Source organism: Emydura macquarii, unplaced genomic scaffold, assembly GCF_026122565.2.
Source record: "Emydura macquarii macquarii isolate MOO-44397 ecotype Brisbane River unplaced genomic scaffold, CSIRO-AGI_Emac_v2 contig_2013, whole genome shotgun sequence".
Lineage (NCBI taxonomy): Eukaryota > Metazoa > Chordata > Testudines > Chelidae > Emydura > Emydura macquarii.
In genome coordinates, this window is record NW_027132150.1 from 136914 (window position 1) to 158875 (window position 21962).

At 48.8% G+C, this 21962-nt stretch overlaps 2 protein-coding genes across 3 annotated transcripts; one reads left to right on the forward strand and one right to left on the reverse strand.

Moving 5' to 3' along the window:
• Positions 1–1347: 1347 nt before the first annotated feature.
• On the reverse strand, positions 1348–20372 carry LOC137159939 (olfactory receptor 4E1-like). 2 transcript variants are annotated; one of them, XR_010921759.1, is made up of 3 exons: positions 19838–20372; positions 2403–2516; positions 1348–1550 (listed from the first exon to the last, which is right to left on the reverse strand). XR_010921759.1 is itself a non-coding variant. In XM_067558416.1 (2 exons), the coding sequence occupies exon 2, from the start codon at positions 16180–16182 to the stop codon at positions 15247–15249; it is 936 nt and encodes a 311-aa protein (XP_067414517.1). In that variant the 5' UTR covers positions 16183–16205; positions 19838–20372. The 2 variants fall into 2 exon arrangements, 1 of the variants encoding a protein (XP_067414517.1); XM_067558416.1 differs by lacking the exons at positions 1348–1550; positions 2403–2516 and adding an exon at positions 15247–16205.
• Positions 8534–9748, forward strand: LOC137159905 (olfactory receptor 4E2-like). The gene has a single exon (XM_067558373.1). It carries the CDS (start codon positions 8534–8536, stop codon positions 9467–9469), a length of 936 nt encoding a protein of 311 aa, XP_067414474.1. The 3' UTR covers positions 9470–9748.
• Positions 20373–21962: the final 1590 nt, after the last annotated feature.

A 21962-nucleotide genomic window follows, 5' to 3' on the forward strand; every position in this document is an offset into this window, starting at 1 on the left:
GGCACCGGGCAGCGCTCAGACGGGCAGGGAGGATCGCTCTCTTCATTTCCTGTAGGGGAAAAAAGTTTCCATGCCCCTTTTTCAAGCAGCCTGTTATGAAACAGGTGCTTCAGTGGGCCTGTGACTGGGAGATTTCAGAGAGGAGGAGGGGACAGGGCCAGGGGAATGCGACAGGGGTGTGCGCTCTAGGCAAACGACTCTGGGCTGCCCGTCGCTCTCTTGCAGCCCCACTGGACAGAGCCCAGCAAGGGGTAAGGGTGTACGACCCAGCCTCCTGCCCCGCTGCTGGTGTCCAACAGGGAGAACGTCCCCTTTCCTTGCAGCTTCGCATCCATCTCCTCCACCGCCTGTCGGCAGCGCCCGTCCCACACCCTGGCGTATTTGATTCATGGAGACTCCCTGGGATTCACCGACGGGGAACGAGGAAGAGCAGGCGCGTCTCTGGGTGGCTAAGGAGGGGCGAGCTGCATCTCTGGCTATCTCTGCAGCCCGGCTCTCGGACTGCGCGGTGTTCTTCTGCACACTGAGCCCCACAGCCCTGCATCCTTCCCCTAGGTGAGAACCTCCCAGCCCAGCTCCAACCCTTCTCTGTGCATGATCTTCTACCCTCCCATCGCCCCATCCTGCCCCGGGCAAGGACCTTCCCCACTTTAGTACTGCAGCCACCATGGTCTCGGTCAAGTAACTCCCAGCCACGACCCCTTCCTGCCCTCTCGCCCCTTTATTCAGGGCTTCCCTGCCCCCCACCCGCTCCTCTTGGGGCTGGGGGCTGAATGCTGGCTCTCTGAGGGGGTGTTATCACCGCCGCAGTGTGCACTGGGATGACGTTGCTCACATGAGCACAAGGCCTAAGACCGCTGATAGACACCGAGAGGCACAGACGTACGGGACTGTGTGTTGTGTGTTTCTAACTGCTGTATCTTTAACTGAGTGGGACGGCCCAGGAGCTGCCTTGCTGCCTCAGAAGAGATGAAAGGGGGCTGCCTTGCGGTCTCCAGAGCAAGCTTTCCCTGGTGGTTGGCTGCTGGGGCGGTTGAAAGGGAAAAGGCCGGTGGCTGGCGGAGGGGCGGGTGCTGTGCTGACAGGTTTGTGGTGGATGCAGAGGCAGCTGGGTGGCAGTGCTCAGTCACAGCTAGGAAGCACAGCCCCCCACCGCGCTTTTCCTCAGCACGTGCGGGGCAATGGGGGCTGGAGCTCTGAGCCGGGCCATGAAGGAATTACTGCCTGTGCTGTGCCTGCTAGGTGGGTAAGATCCTCCATCTCTTGTCTTCGCCTCTCCCCCTGCAGGGTCCAGCTGTTTATCCATCTGTCCTCCCCTCCCTCCCTCCCTCCCCCCGACCGCTGCCCTTCTCCGCACCTGCTGGATGAGTTAGGGACACTCCTTCTTTGGGGCCGGTGGCCCTGCCCCCCGGGTTCTCTCCGGCCCTAGACAATTTGTGCATCGCCGCCCAGCTGGTTCCGAGTTCTTCCTCTTTCACGCTCTGCCTCTTCTCCCACAGTGGCTCCCAGATGGGCCCTGGCCCAGGTTTTCCAGCCCCCTCAGCTGACGTCTGTGGAAGGAGAAAGGATCTTGATCCCATGCAGCCAAAATGCCACCTCCCACGACATGATGTCTTGGTACAAACAGCCCCCGCAGGGCCGTGGGGCGCTGAGTTTTCTCGGGACTGGGCACGAAGGCACTGCGTCTGCGGGAGGATTCACCGTGGCTGTAGACAAGTCCTCCCGCTCCACCAGCCTCACCCGAGACACAGCCAGCGTGAGCGATGGCGGCATCTACTACTGCGCAGTGAGAGACACAGCGAGGGGAACCAGGTGCCAGCTGTGCAGAAACCCTCCAGCGGGCTTCCTGCTGTCCCTCCCTCCTCCGTCAGCACAGCAGTGTGGGACCCCAGCGTCAAGCGGACGTGCCTTTTCTGGTGAAAAGGCTTTTTTCAAAGTGCTCCAGCCTCCATAGGCAGCATCAGCTCAGCTGGAAAACGGCTATGGGAGCAGAGGGATAAGTACAGAGCGGGGCTGGTAAAGGTGGGACCATTTGGTCTAGTGGTTCCTGAGATAGACACCCCCCAAGACAATGACCTGGCCTTGAAATTCTCATTTGTATTTGTGCAGAGCGAGGGGATAAATGACAGGCCAGGAAATTCAAAGGGAGGTAGGTGTCACTCCTAGGGGAAGGGAGTGGGGTCTAGTGGTTAGATCAGTGGGGCTGGGAGCCAGGATTCCTGGGTAGTATCCTGGGTTCTGGGAGGGGAATGGGATCTAATTGGTTAGTGGGTGTGGGGGTGAGTGGGTTTGAGAGCCAGGACTCCTGGGTTCTAGTCCCAGCTCCGCTGTGCAATCTTAGCCATGTTGCTCTGTGCCTCAGTTTCCCCATTTGCAAAATGGGGTTGATAACCTTTTCTTACCTCGTGGGGCTAGCGTGAGGATAAATCCGTCTGTGTACGTGAGCCGACAGGAGCCATGTAAACAGAGACAGAACTGGCAAAAGGGGGCCGAAAATGTCGTCTTGTGGCAGGAAGCTAAAAGAATGAGAGAATAAACAACTTGGCAAAGTACTTGGGTCCTTGCCTGGCATAAATTAAGCAGGTTCCATTGCAGTCAATGGGATCTGGTCTGTCACACTTGTATTCGTCCCTCCCTGGTCCAGTCAGGTGCCCACTGTCAGGCTTCCTACTCCCCCCTCTCAGGTCCTGATCCTCAGCCGCTATGAACAGTGTCGTTGCCCACAGTGAAGTCACCACTCAGCCCGTGTGGTAAGTCAGCACATTTCTTGTTACGCTAAAAGCATCACAGAGAAAACACATTCGAACCTACCTGCACGGTAACGCCCGCTAGAGATCACTGCAACTCCAAGAAGGGCTCCGGCAGGCGAACAGTTCCTCAGATCTGACTGAGGATTTGTGCTGATAGTGGGTAGCTCAGAAGAAGCCCACTCGTGACAAGTTTAGTCCCTCCTTTAAACAGCCTGGGTCTTTGATCTGGGACTAGGTGATTTGTAGACAACGGGCTCTCCTTAGGGTGTCCCTTCAGCTGGAGGAGTTACATTTGCATAACCCACACCTAGAAATTTCCTGGGAACTTCAAAAGTTCATTGTTTCAAATAGTCCTCTGATGCTCCTAACACTTCCCAGGGTTCCCATTGATCAGATCTCCCCACTAGAGACCTTCGATATAATCCCACAATAATACCTAAACCTTTGCATTTTTAAATACAATGAACTCCTAAAATACTTGCACTTAATTCAGTGAGGTTTGTCCAGGATATTGCAGGAAATTGCCACATCTGTCAATAAACTAGTTCTAGAGTTTTATTCCCCATCAGACGTCAGCCGGTGTCCTGCAGTGTCAGCCACGGTTATCATCAATCAATCATAATTCGGTAGAGCCAACGGGCCAGCCAAGAACGGGGTGCTGGGGTGCTGCACTAGGGTGACCTGTGAAATATCAGGACGGGGTAATAGGCACCTACATAAGAAAGAGCTCCACCTATTGAGACTGTCCCTATAAAATCAGGACATCTGGTTCCCCTACACTGCACAAAGCAGTGGATGGGCCTGCCCTGAAGAGCTGACCATTTAAATAGACCAGGCAGACGGAGGGTGAGGGAAGGGGTAGAAGACACCAGCAGCGTGAATAAGGGGACGGCAGCAGATGGCATTTGGTGCCATGAGCTTTCTTCAAGGCGTTGTTTAGGAGGGGATCAGCTAACGGGCAAGGAAAGCGGAGGGAAGGGGGTGAGGGCACAGGGCAGGGAGAAGAGGGCCAGAGAGGCGGTGTGCAGTGACGCTGGAGCACACAGCAGCGGGCAGTGGAAATCCCGTGAACCCATCGGGAAGTCTCAATGTCCAGAGGTCCCGGCTTTGGCTGCTCACAGAAGTTTGCGGGAAACGCTGCGCCTGGGGAAAACATTTTATACTGAAAATAAATAAATAAGTCGCGTCCCTGGTGATTTAATTAGAGGAAGATGCACAGGTCTCCCAACAACTCGCTCTTTCAACCAGCACCCTGCAGGGAGGCTGAGCTAAGCAGCCTGTCCTATATCTGACAGAAGGCAGAATCACCCGGGGCTGAGAACCTGGGAACAGCTGCAGGAAGCAGAGCGGTGCCAAGCCAGGACAGGGCGTGGAGAAGAAATCCTGAAGGTGCCGGGTCCATCGAGCTCAGCAGGTAAATACCCACTTTCAAAAGGCGCAGAGCAGGGCATTTTAACCAGCACCCACCCCGTGGTTCTGGATTTATTATTAACGGGCCGGCTCACCATCTGCCATGACTTGCCCATAGCTCCCCTGAAGCCAACACATGCAGGTGGGGATCTGTCTCTCTATCGTTTCTCTGTCTTATGGTAGGGCTAGAACTGAGCTTCCACCAATAGCAGAACTGATGGGCCCACGTCCAGCATGGACACACAGCAGGAGAATGTCCCGGCCCTGCACAGCTGAGATTGTCAAAGAACCGTACCCCTAAACCCTCACTTGGACCGTAATTCTAGCCCGCCCTCTAAGTCCTTTGCGAATCTGAGCATATCACTGAGGCTGACATCTTCACACACCTCCACTGATTTTGGGCGTCCGAACAGGGACCCGGGTGGCCTGATTGTCAAATGTTCCAAGCCGCTCCCCAGCTGAAGAGTGCGCAGCTGTTCACCCCTTAGTTTCTCCCCTTCTCTCAACCTACTTCACGAGGAGGGTTTAGGTGGGGATTGCCCCACGACCCTGGGTGCCTAACTCCTGGCTCTGGGGAAAATCTCTGCTTAAGGTTTACAAAGCAGTTTAAAATCCTTGGCTGGAACAGGCTAGAGAAATAGCGAGCCAGAGCCCGAGATTGTAAATCAGCAGAGCTCTGGTGTGTCTACACCGCGTCACACGAGCTGGGGTCTGCTCAGCAGATCACTGCAGGATTGTACAGTAGGTTTTGCTAATTTTTGTGGGGAAGATGAATAGAGAGGCTGTCTAACAAGGATTTGAAATTTGAGGAGGTTTTGGTGCATTTTCAGGAAAATTCAGGGTCCCCGAAAGATTCCTGAGAAGAGACAAACTATTCCTTGTCTTTCTCTTTTTAGGAGCATGAATCCGTAGAGCTTTTTGGCAGTGATTCGATTAAGGAGGATGAAGCTTTACTCAGCTCATCTCTGCAGCAGATCAGGTAAATCCTCCCAAATCATGGGAAACCCCTGGTGCCAGAGTTACCAGACTGGGTCCAGATTCTCCACTCTGTCACACTGGGAACACAGCAGCGAATCAATAGCTTTCTGGGTCATCAGAGCTGTTTGTGTGTCCAGTGCATTGGGCATGAACTTACCAATAGGCAGAGAAAGGGAGTAGCTGAAAGAGAAGCAAGGAACAGAATATTCATATGCAAGAAATATTGAACAGGTTTACTGTAGAGATAGGGAAGTAGTAATAGCATCGTACAAGGCACTAGTAAGAGCTCATCTGGAATAGTGCCCAATTCAGGTCATACATGTTTGAGAAAGAGGAGTTTAAACTAGAACAGGTTCAGAGAAGGGCTGCTAAGATGTCTAGGGAAGAGAGAGCTGACCTTATGAGAGGAGACTCAAAGAGCGTGACTTGTTTAGCCTAGCTAAACGAAGGCTGAGACTGGATCTGATTGCTCTCTGTAAAGACATCAGGAGGGTAGCAGGCGGGGAGACGAGCTCCTGAAGCCAAAGGGCAATGTAGGCACAAGAACAAATGGGAATAAACTGGCCATGAATACATTTAGGCTGGAAATGAGAAGAAGGTTTCTAACCATCAGAGGAGAGAAAGTCTGCAAGAACCTCCCAATAGGCAGAGTGGGACAAAGCTCCTCATTCGTTTTAAGATAGAGTTTGATACATTTATGAATGGGATTACGTGACAGGGTTGCTTGTCATAGCAGAGAGTGGATTCCATGACTCAGGAAGTCCCTTCCAGTCCTGTCTTCCTACGTTCTGGAAATGCTAAATTCTTCCATCTGATTGAATCTCCTAATGGCACAGGGATTAAAAAAAAATCCCTAGATTTATAGATGCTAACCCCAGAAGGGACCGTTCAATCACCTGGTCTGACCTCCAGCATGAGCCGGGGCAGAAGGTTTCCCCCAGACATTCTTGTGGAGTGAATTACTCCCACTCCCACTGTTGCACCCAATACCTTGAGTTTGAACTAGAGCATTCATGTCATACAGCTCTTGGCTAGGCTTGGAAGATTAGTTTTGTGTCTGTAAATGTTTGTAACTGTACATGCAAACCGACAAAAATATTTCCATTGATAAATAATGGCAGTTTAGAGAGGCAATGGAAGAAAAATGCTGCTTATTAGATTCATTAGACTTTAATTTAATGTTGACAATTTGTTTTTTAAGGATTATAAAGCTTTAACTTTTTTATATCACAGTGTCAAATAATTGTCTGACACCTCCACAATTTCCCACAACTTTCGATAGCTAAAATATAGAAACAAATGTTTAAAAATAAAACATGGATATTATCTGTTGAAATTATTAAAAAATAATTCAGTTCTGCCATGGAGGATAGATTCATGGATTTTAAGGACTAACGAGGCCATTTTGATAATCTAATTTAACCTCCTGGTAGCTCAGAGCATAGAATTTCACCCTGTGATTCCTGAATTGAATCCAATTACTTGTTGGATTAGAGTGGATCTTTGAGAAAGTCATCCAGTATTGATTTGCAGATTCCAATGGTGGAAAATCCACCAGGTTTTTTGGTAAATTGTCTCAATGGTTAATTCCCCTTCCTGTTCATTTTTAAAAAAACATCTTTCCAGTCGGAATTTGTCTAGTTTCAGCTCCCAGCCACTGGATCTAATGCTGCCTTTGTCTGCTATAGTAAAGAGCCCTCAGTTATCAGAGATCTCTTCGCCAAGAAGGTGGCTATAGCCTGGGGTCAAGGCACCTAAATGGAAGTGTCTACATCTAGGAAGAAAGAACGTAGGGCAAACATACAGGACGGGGGACTCTCTCTTGGGAAGCAGGGACTCTGAAAAAGATGTGGGGGTCATGGCGGATAATCAGCTGAACAGGAGCTCCCAGTACAACACCTAATGTGATCCTGGGATGCATAAACAGGGGGATCTCAAGTAGGAGGAGAGAGGTTATTTTGCCGGTCTTTGGCACCGGTGCGATGGCTGCTGGAATACCGTGTCCGGTTCTGATGTTCACAATTCAAGAAGGGAGTTGATAAGTTGGAGAGGTTCCAGCGAAGAGTCATGAGAATGAGTAAAGGACAAGACAACCTGCCTTCCTGCGAGAGATTCCAGCAGCTCGATCTAGTCAGTGTAACACAGACAAGATCACAGCTTGTGAGTACCTACATGGGGAACAAATATTTAGTAACGGGCTCTTCACTCTAGCAGAGAAATGTCTAACATGAACCAACGGCTGGACGTTGAAGTTAGACAAGTTCGGACTGGAAATAAGTTGTAAATTTTGAACAATGACAATGATTGTCCATTGAAACAATTTAACAAGGACCATGGTAGATTCTTCATCAGCGGCAATTTAAAACTCAAGGCTGGATGTTTTTTTAAAAGATCTGCTCTAGGAATTATCTGGGGAGGTTGTATAGCCTGTGTTATTCCAGGCTCAGACCAGATAGTCGTGTGTGTGTGTGTGTTTCTGGGGCTGGACTGGGTCATGGGGTAGAATTACTTTGTGCATAGAAATCCTTGCTTTTTTAAACCACATTTCCAATCTGAATTTGTCTAGCTTCAGCCCTCAGTCACTGGATCCAGTGCTGCCTTTGTCTGCCTGGATGTCAGAATCTGTGACACCTTCACTTAACTAATGGTTTCCAGCGGCGTCTCTGGCGCCTGGAGCCCAAGCCTGCATTTGCGCCCCCCGCCTCACCCCCTCTCCCCTGCACAGGGCAGGAGGGGTCCCGGTGCTGCCCCTCACCTGCCCCAGGGAGGGGGGGCATCTATACCTGTAGGTGGGGAGGTGGGCGCATATGCAGGCTAGATTCCACCACCCCCCCCCACACTTACCCATTGCATGGTGACCGCCTCTTCTATTCCAGTCCCGCAGCCAGGCGCCAGCTCAGACGGGGGCAGCCGGGCTGGCCCTTCACAACGCAGGGTGGGGGGCGCTGGAAGGGCTGGTGGCCCCGTCCCCTGCGTGTTGTGAAGGGCTGGCCTGGTGCCCCCCCCTCCCCGCAGCCCCACATCCAGGAGCCTGGCCCCCTCCCACACCCCTCTCGGTACGCCACTGATGGTTTCTTTCTTTCTTCTCCACGTGCAGGCTGGGATTTCCAAGGGAGCCCAGGGGAGTGAGGCACTCCCAACGTCAATGGGAGTTTGGCACTCTCTTTGAGAAGCCCACCTACAGAGGGAGCGTTTCAAGTCCCCTTCAGGGATGCGGCTGCCCGCTGTCCACTCATTTTGAGTGTCCAAACCCCCTAGTTGGCTTTGAACCTCCCCACTCCAGAGCCCTGAACTTCTTGCCCCCAGATCCCTTCGCAGACACAGCTCCCAGCAGAGATCTCTGCTCAGCCCCTCCCTAGTCGCACTGCGTGGACGCCCCCCCCAGAGCTCGCTGAATGGACGGGGAGAATGTCACCGTGGTGACACACTTTGTGTTGCTTGGATTCACCGAGAGCCGGGCGCTGCAGCTGGCCCTCTTCGCCCTCTTCTCCGTCACTTACCTGCTGATCCTGGTGGGGAACATCCTCATCATGGCGACGGTGGCCAACGACCGGCACCTCCACACCCCCATGTACTTTTTCCTGGGGAACCTCTCCTTCATCGATGTCTGCCACGCCTCAGTCACGGCCCCCAAGATGTTGTCCGACCTCCTCTCGGGGGAGAAGGCCATCTCCTTTGCGGGCTGCGTGGCCCAACTTTTCTTCCTCCACCTCTGTGCCTGCGCCGAGATCTTCCTCCTGACCGTCATGGCCTACGACCGCTACGTGGCCATCTGTCACCCTCTGCAGTACCCCATGGTCATGAGTATGAGAGTCTGCACCTGGCTGGTGGGTTCCCTGTGGTCTGGAGCCACTGTCCACTCCCTGGTGCAGACGGTGCTCACCGTCCGGCTGCCCTACTGTGGCCCCAACGTCATCGACAGCTTCTTCTGTGATGTGCCACCCGTCATCAAGCTGGCCTGCACCGACACCTACCTGACAGGGATGCTGATTGTCTCCAACAGCGGCATGATTTCTCTCACCTGCTTCCTGGCCCTGCTGGGCTCCTACCTGGTGATCCTGGTCTCTCTGCGCAGCCGGAGCGCTGAGGGGCGGCGCAAAGCGCTCTCCACCTGCGTGTCCCACTTGGCCGTGGTGGGCTTGTTCTTTGGGCCGTGCATTTTCATCTACTCCCGCCCCACCACCAGCTTCTCGCTGGACAAGGTGGTGGCGGTCTTCTACACAACCGTGACACCGGTGCTCAATCCGGTGATCTACACCCTGCGGAACCAGGAGGTGAAGGGGGCCATGAGGAAACTGAGGGAGAGACAGGTCTTCTCCTGGGGGAAATAGGACGATGTACAGGTGGATGGGGTCCAAATGGAGGGCCCTTCAAAGGAGGAACGGACCAGTGCATGGGGAAATGGGGTCCAAGGGGATGAACTGGAAGACACAAAAATACACACACACACACACACACAAGCACCCAACACATTTTTCTTTACTGTGGTCACAAATAAACAATAAAGCTGGGATAACATAAGTCCAAGGGAACACAACGAAACAAGAAGGGAAGAGAAGCGCATCTGGGTCCCAGCTGGACACAACACCCCATGCACTGAGTCTGTGTTACCAGCTGATTTTATCCTTGTGCATAGCTGATGCCAAGGCCCAGCTCACCTGATTAAAGTTACTTGGAAAGAGTTCGTTTTTCCCTAGACTTATTCTTTAAAGTTCTGGGGATCCAGGATGGCCAGGAAACCCCAGCTGTCGAGTGCTCATCAGGTTATTCTCTGCGCCCTGCGCCCTGCCATATTTTCATCAGGAGGTAGAAGGTATTTGACTTTGGAATCTGTCCCACAATTTGGTCAGGGGGTCAGGGTCTGCTCAGTAGTGTGCGTGGGGAGCCCAGGTCTGAAGGGCACCAGCAGAGATGTCCATGGGGCACTTTCAACCAGTCGTGTGTGACTATACGATATGAGAGTTTACCAAGGGTCAGCCAGTGGATCAGTGGAATATTTAGCAATAGAAGCCAGATGTCCTGTCTCTCATCCCCTTCTCTAACCCACTAGATTCCACTTCTCTTCCTGATGTGGGGGGCGGGGAGGGGGGAACCCAGGAGTTCTGACACCCACCCCTCTGCTCTAACCCACCAGCGCTGGGGATAGAACCTGCACTCCTGACTCCCGGCTTTCCTCTTGTAACTCACTTGACCTTGTTTCACCTTCCCCAGGCACTGGGACTAGAACCCAGCGGTCCCGACTCCCAGTCCTTGCTCGGCCAATTAGATTTCACTGTGTGCCCCCCACGTCTGGGGGGGGGGGGGGTTTGTTTGGTTGGGGGGGGGGGTGTGAGAAGCTTGACTAGGTGATGAGTTTATGGGCAGGCAGGTTAGCCCAGGCCATCAATGGGAACGCAGCCAGAGTTAGACAGTGGAACGGCCCGAATGCAACGTGCTGTGACTGTTGCATCACCTCACACACCGGCAGGCTGGTGCAATCTCTCTTGCTGATTCTGATTATGTCTCTTCCATGCTGCTACTTTTAATTAGATGCTGAGCAACCCCTTCAGCATCAGTCCACCTGGACTTCCTTCAGAAACTTGTAATGGGACCCAGAGGAATTGATTAGAAGGCCGGAAACTTGTGCGGGAGACTTTGCAATGGCATGGGACAGAGATAAGGGGACAGATCCCCGATGGGTGGAAGTCAGCCTCAGCTCCACTGGAGTCAATGGGGCCAGATTGCAAACTGGTGTAAATTGCCCATCGCTCCATTAGCGTGTCAATGGGACAGATCCGCAGCTACTCTAAGTTATCCACTTATTCATGCATTAAGGGGTTTAGACCTGTCAATACAGGAATGGCCAACCAGGATCAGACCAGGGGCCATCCAGCCCAGTTTTCTGTCTTGACAGCGCCCATTACCCGCGGCTGCAGAGGAAGGAGTTGGAAACCACCTAGAGTGAAGTTTCCCCCCTTCCCTGTCTGTTAGTGTTGGGTTTATGCGCTGAATCCAGAGAGTTTATGGCCCTTCTAAACTGCCTAATGCAATGCTGGCTGTTCTCATGATCCATCTCGAGAAGTGGGTTGTCTTAAATAAGAGGTGGAAGTCAGGACAGAACTGTCTGATTTCCAAGAGCTGCAAGAGACAGCTAAACCAACCCACTGAAGACAAAAGGGGTATTTGAGCCCACCCAGTAGTTTAGACTTTGTGGGCAGAGAGCCCCACAGGGTTTTGTCTTTGTACGTATGTGGTACAACACAAGCAAAGAGACACAGGGATAGAGAGAGACAGCAGCAAGAGAAAAGCAAAAGAACAGCGAGATACGCAACCTGAACAAGTTGGCTGGAAGTTTCTTGTCAGTAGCAAAGTAGCAACAAAGCGATCCCTGTTTTTTGCTTCCCTCCTGTGTCTGGAGAAGCGGGACTTTGTATATACAAGAGTCCATCAGAGAAAATAGCAGACTCCATTGTCAATTTCTGCTGCCAACTGGAGCAGCCCTAATGCCCCAAACTTTGATTAATTCGCCACTTGAGTCAACAGGGTTAACGATATAAAAGTGGCACTGGAGAAAGCCCTGCTCCGTGGAGCTGGGCAAAACTCAAGATTTCCCTTCCATGGGAAAACTGGATGTTCTGAAATGTTTCATTCTGAATCAGAATCCAAACAAAACAGAGTTCAAACTTTCCCACCTCCAGGTCAATAAAAATGTTCTGTTCTGCGTGACCCGTCCGTGCCCAGGGCAGCCCCCTGACAATGCCAAGGTCAGGGCAGGCTGTAATCGGAGAGCAGATTCTCCCAGCACTGGTGGGTGCCACTGAAGCCAGACTTCCCAACCAGACACAAACTGTGCTTCTGAATCCCCACAGAAGCCAGTCCACAAACACACACAGCCCCTTTCACTGCATTTCGGCTCCTGGCTCCCAAATCAGCACCAGGTCCAGCAAAGAGACCAGTTCTTTAAACTCTCTGCTCTTTACTAACCCCAAGGAGTCAGCCACAGCACCAGATTAATATAAGTTTGGATCTTACCTAAAATACCACACTGGCAGCCAATCCTTTAGTAACTAAACTAAAGGTTTATTGTAAAAAGAAAGAAACAAACCATAAGAGAAATGTTAAAAGGTCAAAGCAAATCAGACACATACAAATGATTAAAAGTCCAGACACATCAGGTATCTGGGAGAATTGTGGAGTTGCAGCTTTTCCAGTCCCTCTGGTTCACATCCAGTACCTGGATGGTCTCAGTCCTTTGTTACACAGCTTCAGTTGCAGATGACTTGCTCCAGAGGTGGGTAGTGGCTGAAGCTCAGGATGGAAGACAAAATGGTTTCTGTGGTTTGGTCTTATAAACCCTCTGTCCCTGGCCATGCAGCCTGTGGGAACCTACAAGAACTAAATTGGAGTCCAGAGTCACATGGGCCAATCCTGGTAACTCTTCAGGTCTGCCTTTAGTTTCCTCCTGGGCCCCTTGCATCTGTGACTGTCTTAATGGCCATTAAGCAGGCTATTGTCCTGCCGCCATCCTATCCGGGGTGTGTCTCATACACCATAGTTTGAAACACAGGTACATCAGATATGTCCATAACTTCCATTACAGATAGAACACATGAACACAAGTATTGTCATCTTACTCAGCACATCACAGCCTTTCTAACAGCACCTGACACGGCATATCTCACATCAATTATCACAATTTTGACATACTGATGTCAAACAATATAACAAATGCTCCCCACCCCCATCTACCCAGCATGACATTCTGATTTCAATTTTTTAAAATATAGACTCACAGACTCTAAGGTTAGAAGGGACCATTACAATCATCCAGTCTGACCTGTACAAGGCAGGCCACAGAACCTCACCCACCCACTCCTCTAACAGACCCTGACCTCTGGCTGAGTTACTGAAGTCCTCAGATCATGGTTTAAAGACTTCGAGGTACAGAGAATCCACCAGCAAGTGAGCCATGCCCCATGCTGCAGAGGAAGGTGAAAAGTCTCCAGGGCCCATGCCAATCTGTCCTTGGGGAAAATTCCCTTCTGATCCCAGATATGGCGATCAGTTAAACCCTGAGCATGTGGGCAAGACTCACCAGCCAAACACCCAGAAAGAATTCTCTGTGGTAACTCAGAACCCGCCCATCTAACATCCCATCAAAAGGCCATTGGGCATATTTACCGCCAGTAGTCAAAGATCAGTCAATTGCCAAACTGGGCTGTCCCATCAGACCATCCCCTCCAAAAACTTACCAAACTCAGTCCTGAAGCCAGCTGGGTTTCTTGCCCCCACTGCTCCCCTTGGGAGGCTGCTCCAGAACTTCAATCCTCTGATGGTTAGAAACCTGCATCTAATTTCAAGTCTAAACTTCCTGATGGCCAGTTTATAGCCATTGGTTCTTGTGTCTGAACTTGGTGCTGAACTTAAATAACTCCTCTCCCTCCTTGGTATTTATACAGAGCAATCACATCTCCCCTCAACCTTCTTTCAGTCAGGCTAAACAAGCCAAGCTCTTTGAGTCTCCTCTCATAAGGCAGGTTTTCATTTCTCAGATCATCCTAGTCGCCCTTCCCTGCACCTGTTCCAGTTTGAATTCATCTCTCTTAAAGATGGGGGACCAGAACTGCACACAGTATTCCAGATGAGGTCACACCAGCACCTTGTATAACGGTGCTAACACCTCCCTATCTCTACTGGACATACCTTGCCTGATGTATCCTACGTCCACATTAGCTTTTTTCACGGCCACATCACACTGGCGGCCCATAGACATTCTGATCAACCAATACAACCAGGGCCTTCTCTTCCTCCGTCACTTCCAACTGATGCGACCCCAGCTTATAGCAAAGAGTTCTTGTTATTAGTCCCGAAGTGCATGCCCTTGCACTTTCCACTATTAAATTTCATCCTGTTTCTATTACTCCACTTTGCAATACTATAACATATAATGAAGTAAATTTTGAAATAAAAAGTAATTTCAAAATGAAACATCCAAAGGTTTCATTCTGACAAGGTCAGAATAAAATATTTTGACTGTCTCAAAATGCTCTCCCCCGTTCCCAGTCAAAACAGACACATTCCCAAGAAAAGATTCAATTTCAACAAAATGCCCTTTTTGACAGAAAATGTTCAGGTGGAAAATGTTTCACCTGCTGCACTGCTAAATCTCAGTGGTACCATGTGGCAATGAGTTCCAGTGGCTAAATATTTCACGTTTTTACAGGCAGAGACAAGTTAACACCTCAATAGTTTTGCTTAAAAATGCAGATTTGGCTTGATTGAAACATTTTACACATAAAAGACTAAGAAACATAAGAATGGCCATACTGGGTCAGGCCAATGATCCATTTAACCCAGTGTCCTGTCCTTCGACAGTGGCCAATGCCAGGTGCTTCCGAGGGAATGAAGAGAACAGGGCAATTATTAGGTGATCCATCTCCTGTTTTCCAGTCCCAGCGTGTGGCTATCAGAGGCTTAGTCATCTTGGCTAAAAGCCATTGATGGACCTATGCTCCATGAACATCCACCATGCATTGGTGTCCATTTTGCTGATAAATAAAATAAAAATGTTTCGTTTTGACATTTAAAAATGAAATGTTTTGATTTGAGATTTTTTTTGTTTCAAAATTTACTTTGATTTTATTAATTAAAAAAAAAATCTGAAAAATGAAACAAAAATATTCAGTTTCAGACGGAAGGGAATGTTTCATTCTATCCAGAAGCATTCCTCCCTTCTCCCCCACCCACACTTTTTTGGAACGGCCAGAGAACCAAAAAATAATTTATTTTGTCAGCTATGGTGAGCAGCACTCGAGGTTAACCCCTCCCTGCCCCCTACCGGGCCAGCTAGCGTGACCTTAAAACACCGCTTTTAACTCGAGCTAGGAATTTGTGCGCACGACTGGGACTTGGGTTAGGGGCCAGTCTCAAGTTGTACCTTGAGCGATCACTGTAGTGAAAACAATAGACAGAGGCCAGGATAAAACAGTGGTGAGTGGGGGTGGAGAGAGACGTATTCATGGAGTGATAGATTCCAAGGCCAGGCGTGCGCGCTGGCTGACCTCCTGCATCGTGCAGGCCAGAGAACTTCCCCAGAATGATTCCTTGGGACACGCAAGCCTCCTCAGTGTCATTTCTCTCTGGCATAGACCTGCCTCCTGAGCAGCTTGCGCAGTGCATTCTGCATGTCCTCGTTCCTCAGGGTGTAGATGACTGGGTTGAGCAGCGGAGCCACAGCCGTGAAGAAGACGGACACCACCTTGTCTGCAGCCAGACTCTTGGCTGGCCTGAGGTAGATGAAGATGCAGTGCCCCAGGAAGAAGGTCACCACCGTCAGGTGGGCGGCGCAGGTGGAGAGCGCTTTGTGCCGCCCCTCGGAGAAGTGGTTCCTCAGCGAGACGAGGATGACCACATAGGAGACCACCAGCACCACGAAGCAGACCACGGAGATGAGGCCCGAGTTGGAGATGATGAGCACCTCAAAGACAAAGGTGTCGGCGCAGGCCAGCTTGATGACCAGGGGGACATCGCAGAAGAAGTTGTCAATGGCGTTAGGGCCACAGTAGGGGAGGTTCAGGGTCAGGGCAGTCAGGGCCACGGAGTGGACCAGCCCACCCAGCCACATAGCCGTGGCCAGCTTCAGGCAGACCCTGCGGCTCATGAGGGTGCTGTAGTGCATGGGGTTGCAGATGGCAGCGTAGCGGTCGTAGGCCATGACAGTCAGGAGGAAGATCTCCGTGCAGGCGAAGAGGTGGAGGAAGAACATCTGGGCGATGCATTCACCAAAGGAGATGGTCTTCTTCTCCACTAGGAAGTCGGCCAGCATCTTGGGCATCACCACGGAGGAGTGGCAGACATCGATGAAAGAGAGGTTGCTGAGGAAGAAGTACATGGGGGTGTGAAGGCACCGGTCGCAGGCAATGGTGAAGACGATGAGCGTGTTCCCCAGGAGGATGAAGACATAGATGACTATGAAGAAGGCGAACAGGGCCAGCTCCAGTGCATGGTTGCTGCTGAGGCCAGAGAGGACGAATTCATTCACCCTGCTCTCATTCTGCACCACCATGTTCTGTCTTGGTTTTGTTGCCCCTAGAAGAATGGACACGGTGGGAGAAGCAGGTGGTTATGTGAGGTATGAATGGGCAAGAAGTGACGGTAGGTATTTGGTGCCAACATTTTGAAGCCCTGTGCAAGAGGAGAGCCAGGAAAAATGTGGGTAGTGGGACAACTATGCAGAATGCACGCCAGAGGAGAACCACGCAAACCCTGGAGAACTGGCCAAAACCTGGCATTTCTGTTCCACAGGAAATTCCAGCGTTTCAGAAAGGTTCTTATTCTGATCTGGAATAAAAACTTGAAAATTCAAAATTTCCTGCAGAAAGGAAATTGAGATTTTACATTTCAGAAAAATCAAAGTGTTTCCATTTGATTTAAGATAGAATGGAGCAGCTGGCTGCCTGGACTCCAGCGATTTCTCAAGCTGCCCTGACTCCTGGGGTCTCCCTGGAATTCCCCCCTGTTCTGGGAGACTGAAGACTGCCCCTGACTCCAGCTTTAAAATCTGTTCAAGAGGACAGGAGAACAAAATACATGCAACAAGAGAGCCCTGCACACTGGATGCAAAGGAGAGCTATGCAGAACTGCATGCAACAGGAAAGCCATGCAAAAATTCATGCCACAAGAGAACAGTTGACAATGCATGCAATGGAAGAGCTGTGGAAAGCATTTGCAACAGAAGTCTGTGTGCAGAAGGCATGCATATTGGTAAATGGCTCAAGTTCTGCTCCAGGCCGGTTGGGCAGAGTTACAATTCTTTCTCCACTCCCATACACAAGATCCAGAGGGTAATAACCCTCTGCAAACTCATAACAGTATTCTATCTCCTAGCCTCTCTTGGCTGGGGCCAGCAGAGGCCTAAGTGATGGTTAACATCTTGGCTAGCTAGCCAGGGATCGATCTGGGGACCTTCATGGTTAAAACATGAGCTGCTGCAGTTTGAGGAAACAGGTATCCCTGACTGCGGCTGACACAGACTCGTATCCTCTGCAGATGGGCTCCAAGGGGGCACAGAACGCACCAGCCTCCTGCAGGGCTGCTCACGCATTTCCTTTTACAAAGAGTTTTAAATGAACAATTCTTCGCTGTTGCTCAGAAGCGAGAATTTCATTATTTTTTGAATTTTCTGATTTTTTTTTGATTTTACAAAAATAACTGGTTTTTTTTTTTTTAACCCCTCCCCCCCTCCATTTCCCCCATTGCGTGCATTTTTCAGTAGGAAAATGACAAAAGGCAGAAACAGGTGACAGGCGTTAGTTATGTCGGTTAATGCAGATCTGGAAGAAGTTCGGATATTGTGTCAATGAGAGTCCTATACAACTTGAATTGCACAGAACAGACCAGAGAATGTTGTAATATAGCAGGGGAAATCAGAATAGGAAAGAAAATAATAACTTTTCATTGAAAGATGACACTTTTTCATGGATTTTTTGAGAAATAAATGAGAAGAGTTTGAAATTTTCCACACAATCCTTTTTCATAGACTTTAAGGCCAGAAAGGACCATTATGGTCATCTAACCTCATCGCCACCAAACAGACCAGAGACTGTCACCCAGTGATTTCTGCATCAAGCTCATAACTTCTGTTTGAGCTAGAGGTATCTGTAGGAGAGTCATGACTTAAAGACTCCAACTGATGGAGAATCTACCATGTTGCTGAGTAAATCGCTCGAATGGTTTAGTTCCACTCAATGATAAAACTTTGTGCCTTGTATCCAGTCTGACTTTTTTTGTAGCTTCAGTTTCATCAACTGGATCTCATTATGTATTTTTCGGCTAAATTAAAGAGCCGATTGCGGTGTTTCCACGTGCAGGGCTGTCTACCCAAAGCAGACAGGTCCTGAGTGTGGAGTGATGCCCATGGGCAGGGGAGGAGAGACACAAGGTTATAATGAGACAGAATGGAAGAAGGTGACTCAGGAGCTGACTGAGAGTCAGGAGCTCGCTTGCTTGCATGCACACCCTTCCAGTAGGGGCAGCAGACAGACAGACATTACAGAGATGGACAGAGGCGGCTTTTTCTCCCACATGCATACACATGCATTCTGGGCAGGGCTCATTCAGTCAGTAGGGGGCAGCAGGGACAGACGGATGGACAGACACACACAATCTAATTTTCCCTCAAAGAGCTATGCTAGCATAAACCCAATTTAGTTAAGTACTTGATGGGGTTACTTGGGGAAGTATAATTAGGCAGGCCAAAAAAGAATTTGACGAGCAATTAGCAAAAGACAAAAACTGGCAACAATTTTTTTTTTTTTTAAGTACATCAGAAGCAGGAAGCCTACCACACAATCAGTGATGCCACTGAATGATCCGGGTGCTAAAGGAGCGCTCAGAGAAGACAAGAACATTGCAGAGAAGCTGAATGAATTCTTTGCATTGGTCTTCACTGCAGAAGATGTCAGGGAGATTTGCACGCCTGAGTCATTCTTTTTAGGTGACAAATCAGAGCAACTGTCCCCGATTGAGGTGTCAGTGGAGGAGGTTTGGGAACAAATTGATAATTTAAACAGTAATGGTAGCAGGACCAGACGGTGTCCACCCAAGAGTTCTGAAGGAACTCGGATATAAGATTGCAGAACTACTAACTGTGGCATGTAGCCTATCATTTAAATTAGCCTCTGTCTCAGATGACTGGAGGCTAGCGAATGTAATGCTAATTTAAAAAAAGGCTCCAGAAGCAAACCTGGCGATTACAAGCAGGCAAACCTAACTTCAGTGCCAGGCAAACTGGTTAGAACTATGGTAAAGAACAGAATCAATCAGACACATAGATGAACATGATACATTGGAGAAGAGGCAATGTGGCTTTTGTACAGGGAATTCAGGCCTCGCCGTGCTATTAGAATTCTTTGCGGGTATCAGCAAGCGTGTGGGCGAGGGTGATCCAGTGGGATAGTGGACTTGGACTTTCAGAAAAAATGTGACGTGGTTCCACACCAAAGGCTCGTAAGCAAAGTAAGCAGTCATGGGATAAGAGAGAAGGTCCTCTCATGGATCAGTAACTGGTTAAAAAATAGGAGAGAAAGGGTAGGAATAAATGGTCAGTTTTCACAATGGAGAGGGGTAAATAGCACGGTCTCCCAAGGATCTGTGTTATTCAACATATTCATAAATGATCTGGAACAGCAAATGAGCAATGAGGTGGCAAAATTTCTAGATGATACAAAATTACTCAAGATAGTTAAGGCCAATGTTGACTGTGAAGTGTTACAAAGCGATCTCACAAAATTGGGTGATTGGGCAACACAATGGCAGATGAAAGTCAATTTTGATACATGCAAGATATTGCACATTGGAAAACATAATCCCAACTACACAAACAAAATGATGGGGGTTTAATTTAGCCGTTACCACTCAAGGAAGAGATCTTGGAGTTGTGGATAGTTCTCTGAAAGTGTTTTTTTAGTGCAAATATTATCAGACTGTTAGGACCCATTAGGAAAGTGATAGCTAAGACAGAAAACATCATACTGCTGCTATATAAATCCATGGTACTTCAACACCAGGATTGCTGCATGCAGGTCTGAAGTTCTGACTGAAAGAGTAAAGCAAAAAAACCCAAACAAAACACCTCCCCTCCAACCAATTAAACCCAAATTGAAGCAGACATTTTTAAAAATCCCACATTGAATGAAAAAAAAAAAAAAGAGAAAACTTACTCTTGCTGGAGTTTCCAATGCTCAGTGCTCGCTGGACAATAATTGAATCTGGCCTAACTCCTAATACTTTGCTTCCATAAAAGCACAAGCAGCAGAATTGCCCTTTGTACCAGTCTCTGATTATTTTAATTTATCCAAGGCATGAAGAATAGTTTGTATTTAACAGGCAAGTTCTGTTTTGCTACCAATAATATCAGACTCATTGGTGAGCAGGTTAACTCTTTGTTCCTATTTTTAGGGCTCAGTGATAAAGAGAGAGCTGGTGATTCACCAGTGGAAGCTTTTAAAAAACAAGTTTTCTTGATTAATTTTCCAACAAACTTTGCTGTGCAAATAGGAACCTAATGCTACATTTTTTCTCAGTCTACTTCCTCAGAAAGCAGTGTTTCCTGTGCTAATTCTTTTGTGCTGTGTGACTAATCCTAGGAATTAATGCTCAATCATCTTATAATAAAGGAGGATTTCTAGATGAATTATACCTGCAGGAGTTCCCCCTAACATCTAGCCTCAAAAATCCAGCATTGTTGCTGTGTATTGTTCTCAACCCCAGCTATATAACCTTTTGCACTGTTGTAAATGTATTGTGGTGTGACATCAATTTGTGCTGGATACCTAAGAAAAGGTTTGTACTCCAGGGACTTGAAGATGTTTGACTTGCAGCTGAGTTGCCAGGGGAGCTGTTAAGTTGTCCAAAGTTTCTGAAGGTACAAAGTTTGTCAGAGTTTCACAGCTGCCAGTGGGATTAGAGTCCTACAGTCAGCTCCACAGCTGGTGTTAATCAAGAGAAGGCTATGGGAGCTGCTGGACCAGAACACCAGCTGGTGGCAATTGGCAGCACTCCTGGAGCCAGATCCCCTGTGGTGTAAATTGGTTATAGCGCCAATGGGGTCAGTAAAGCAACACTGATTTACACCATCTGAAGACCTGAATACTGGATTCTGTGTGTGCAATAGCCTTGAGGACAGAGGGTATCAGTTTAACTCATTTGTCACGCACAGTTCTGCCCTTTTAATTGTGTTGCAAATGAACTGTGGGGTAGATTTACACCAGTGTAACAGAGCAGAATATGACGCATCACATAATTGCATTAGCATACATCACCAGCGCATGAGCAGAGCCACAATGGAGGTGGATCATTAGCACTGAGAATGGGGTGGCGATAAAAGATAACCCAGGCACGGCCCAGCACCTAAACAAATACTTTGCCTCAGTTTTAAAATAAGGCTAATAATAATAATAAATAAGGCTACCTTAGCGGTAGCGGCAGGGTGGCTAATGGGAACCAGGCTCTGGAGATAGAAATTACTGGAAGTCAGACTCAAACAACTGAATGAGACTAAATCAGGGCCCCTGGCTAATCTCCAGCCAAGGATGTTAAAGGAACCGGCCCATGAAATTGCAAGTCCACTAGTAAGGATGTTTAATGAATCCATAAACTCCGGCATCATGCCCTATGACTGGAGAATTGCTAATACAGTTCCTAGTTTTAAAAAAGGGAAAAAAGGGATCTGTGAAACTACAGGCCTGTTAGTTTGGCCTTCATTGCATGCAAGGCCTTGGAGCAAATTTTGAAAGAGAAAGTAGGTAAAATACAGAGGTTAATGGTAACTGGGATAAAATACAGGATGGTTTTACAAAGCATAGATCGTGCCGGACCAACCTGTGCTCCTTCTCTGAGAAGATAAGTCATAACTGATTGTTTTTAGACCAAGGACTCAGACTCATAGACTTTAAGGTCAGAAGATCTGATCTACCTGGATTTCAGTCAGGCATTTGATACAGTCCACACAGGAAATTATTAGTTAAACTGGAGATGATGGGGCTTAATATGAGCATTGAAAGGTGGCTAAGGAACCGGTTAAAAGGGAGACCACAGTGGGTTATAATGAAGGGTGAACTGTCCGACTGGAGGGAGGTTACTAGTGGAGTTCCTCAGGGATAGGTCAAGGGACCAATCTCAGACGATGGCACATAAAGTGGGAGTGTGCTAATAACATTTGCGGATGACAGGAAGTTGGGAGGTATAGCTAATAGGGAGGAGGACTGGGATATCATACAAGAGGAACTGGATGACCTTGTAAACTGGAGTGATAAAAACGGGTTGAAATTTAATAGTGCAAAGAGC

What these genes read in the sequence shown, in the direction of transcription:
- LOC137159905 (XM_067558373.1), top strand. Translation starts at nt 8,534, where the DNA reads ATGGACGGGGAGAATGTCACCGTGGTGACACACTTTGTGTTGCTTGGA.
- LOC137159939 (XM_067558416.1), bottom strand. Translation starts at nt 16,182, where the DNA reads ATGGTGGTGCAGAATGAGAGCAGGGTGAATGAATTCGTCCTCTCTGGC.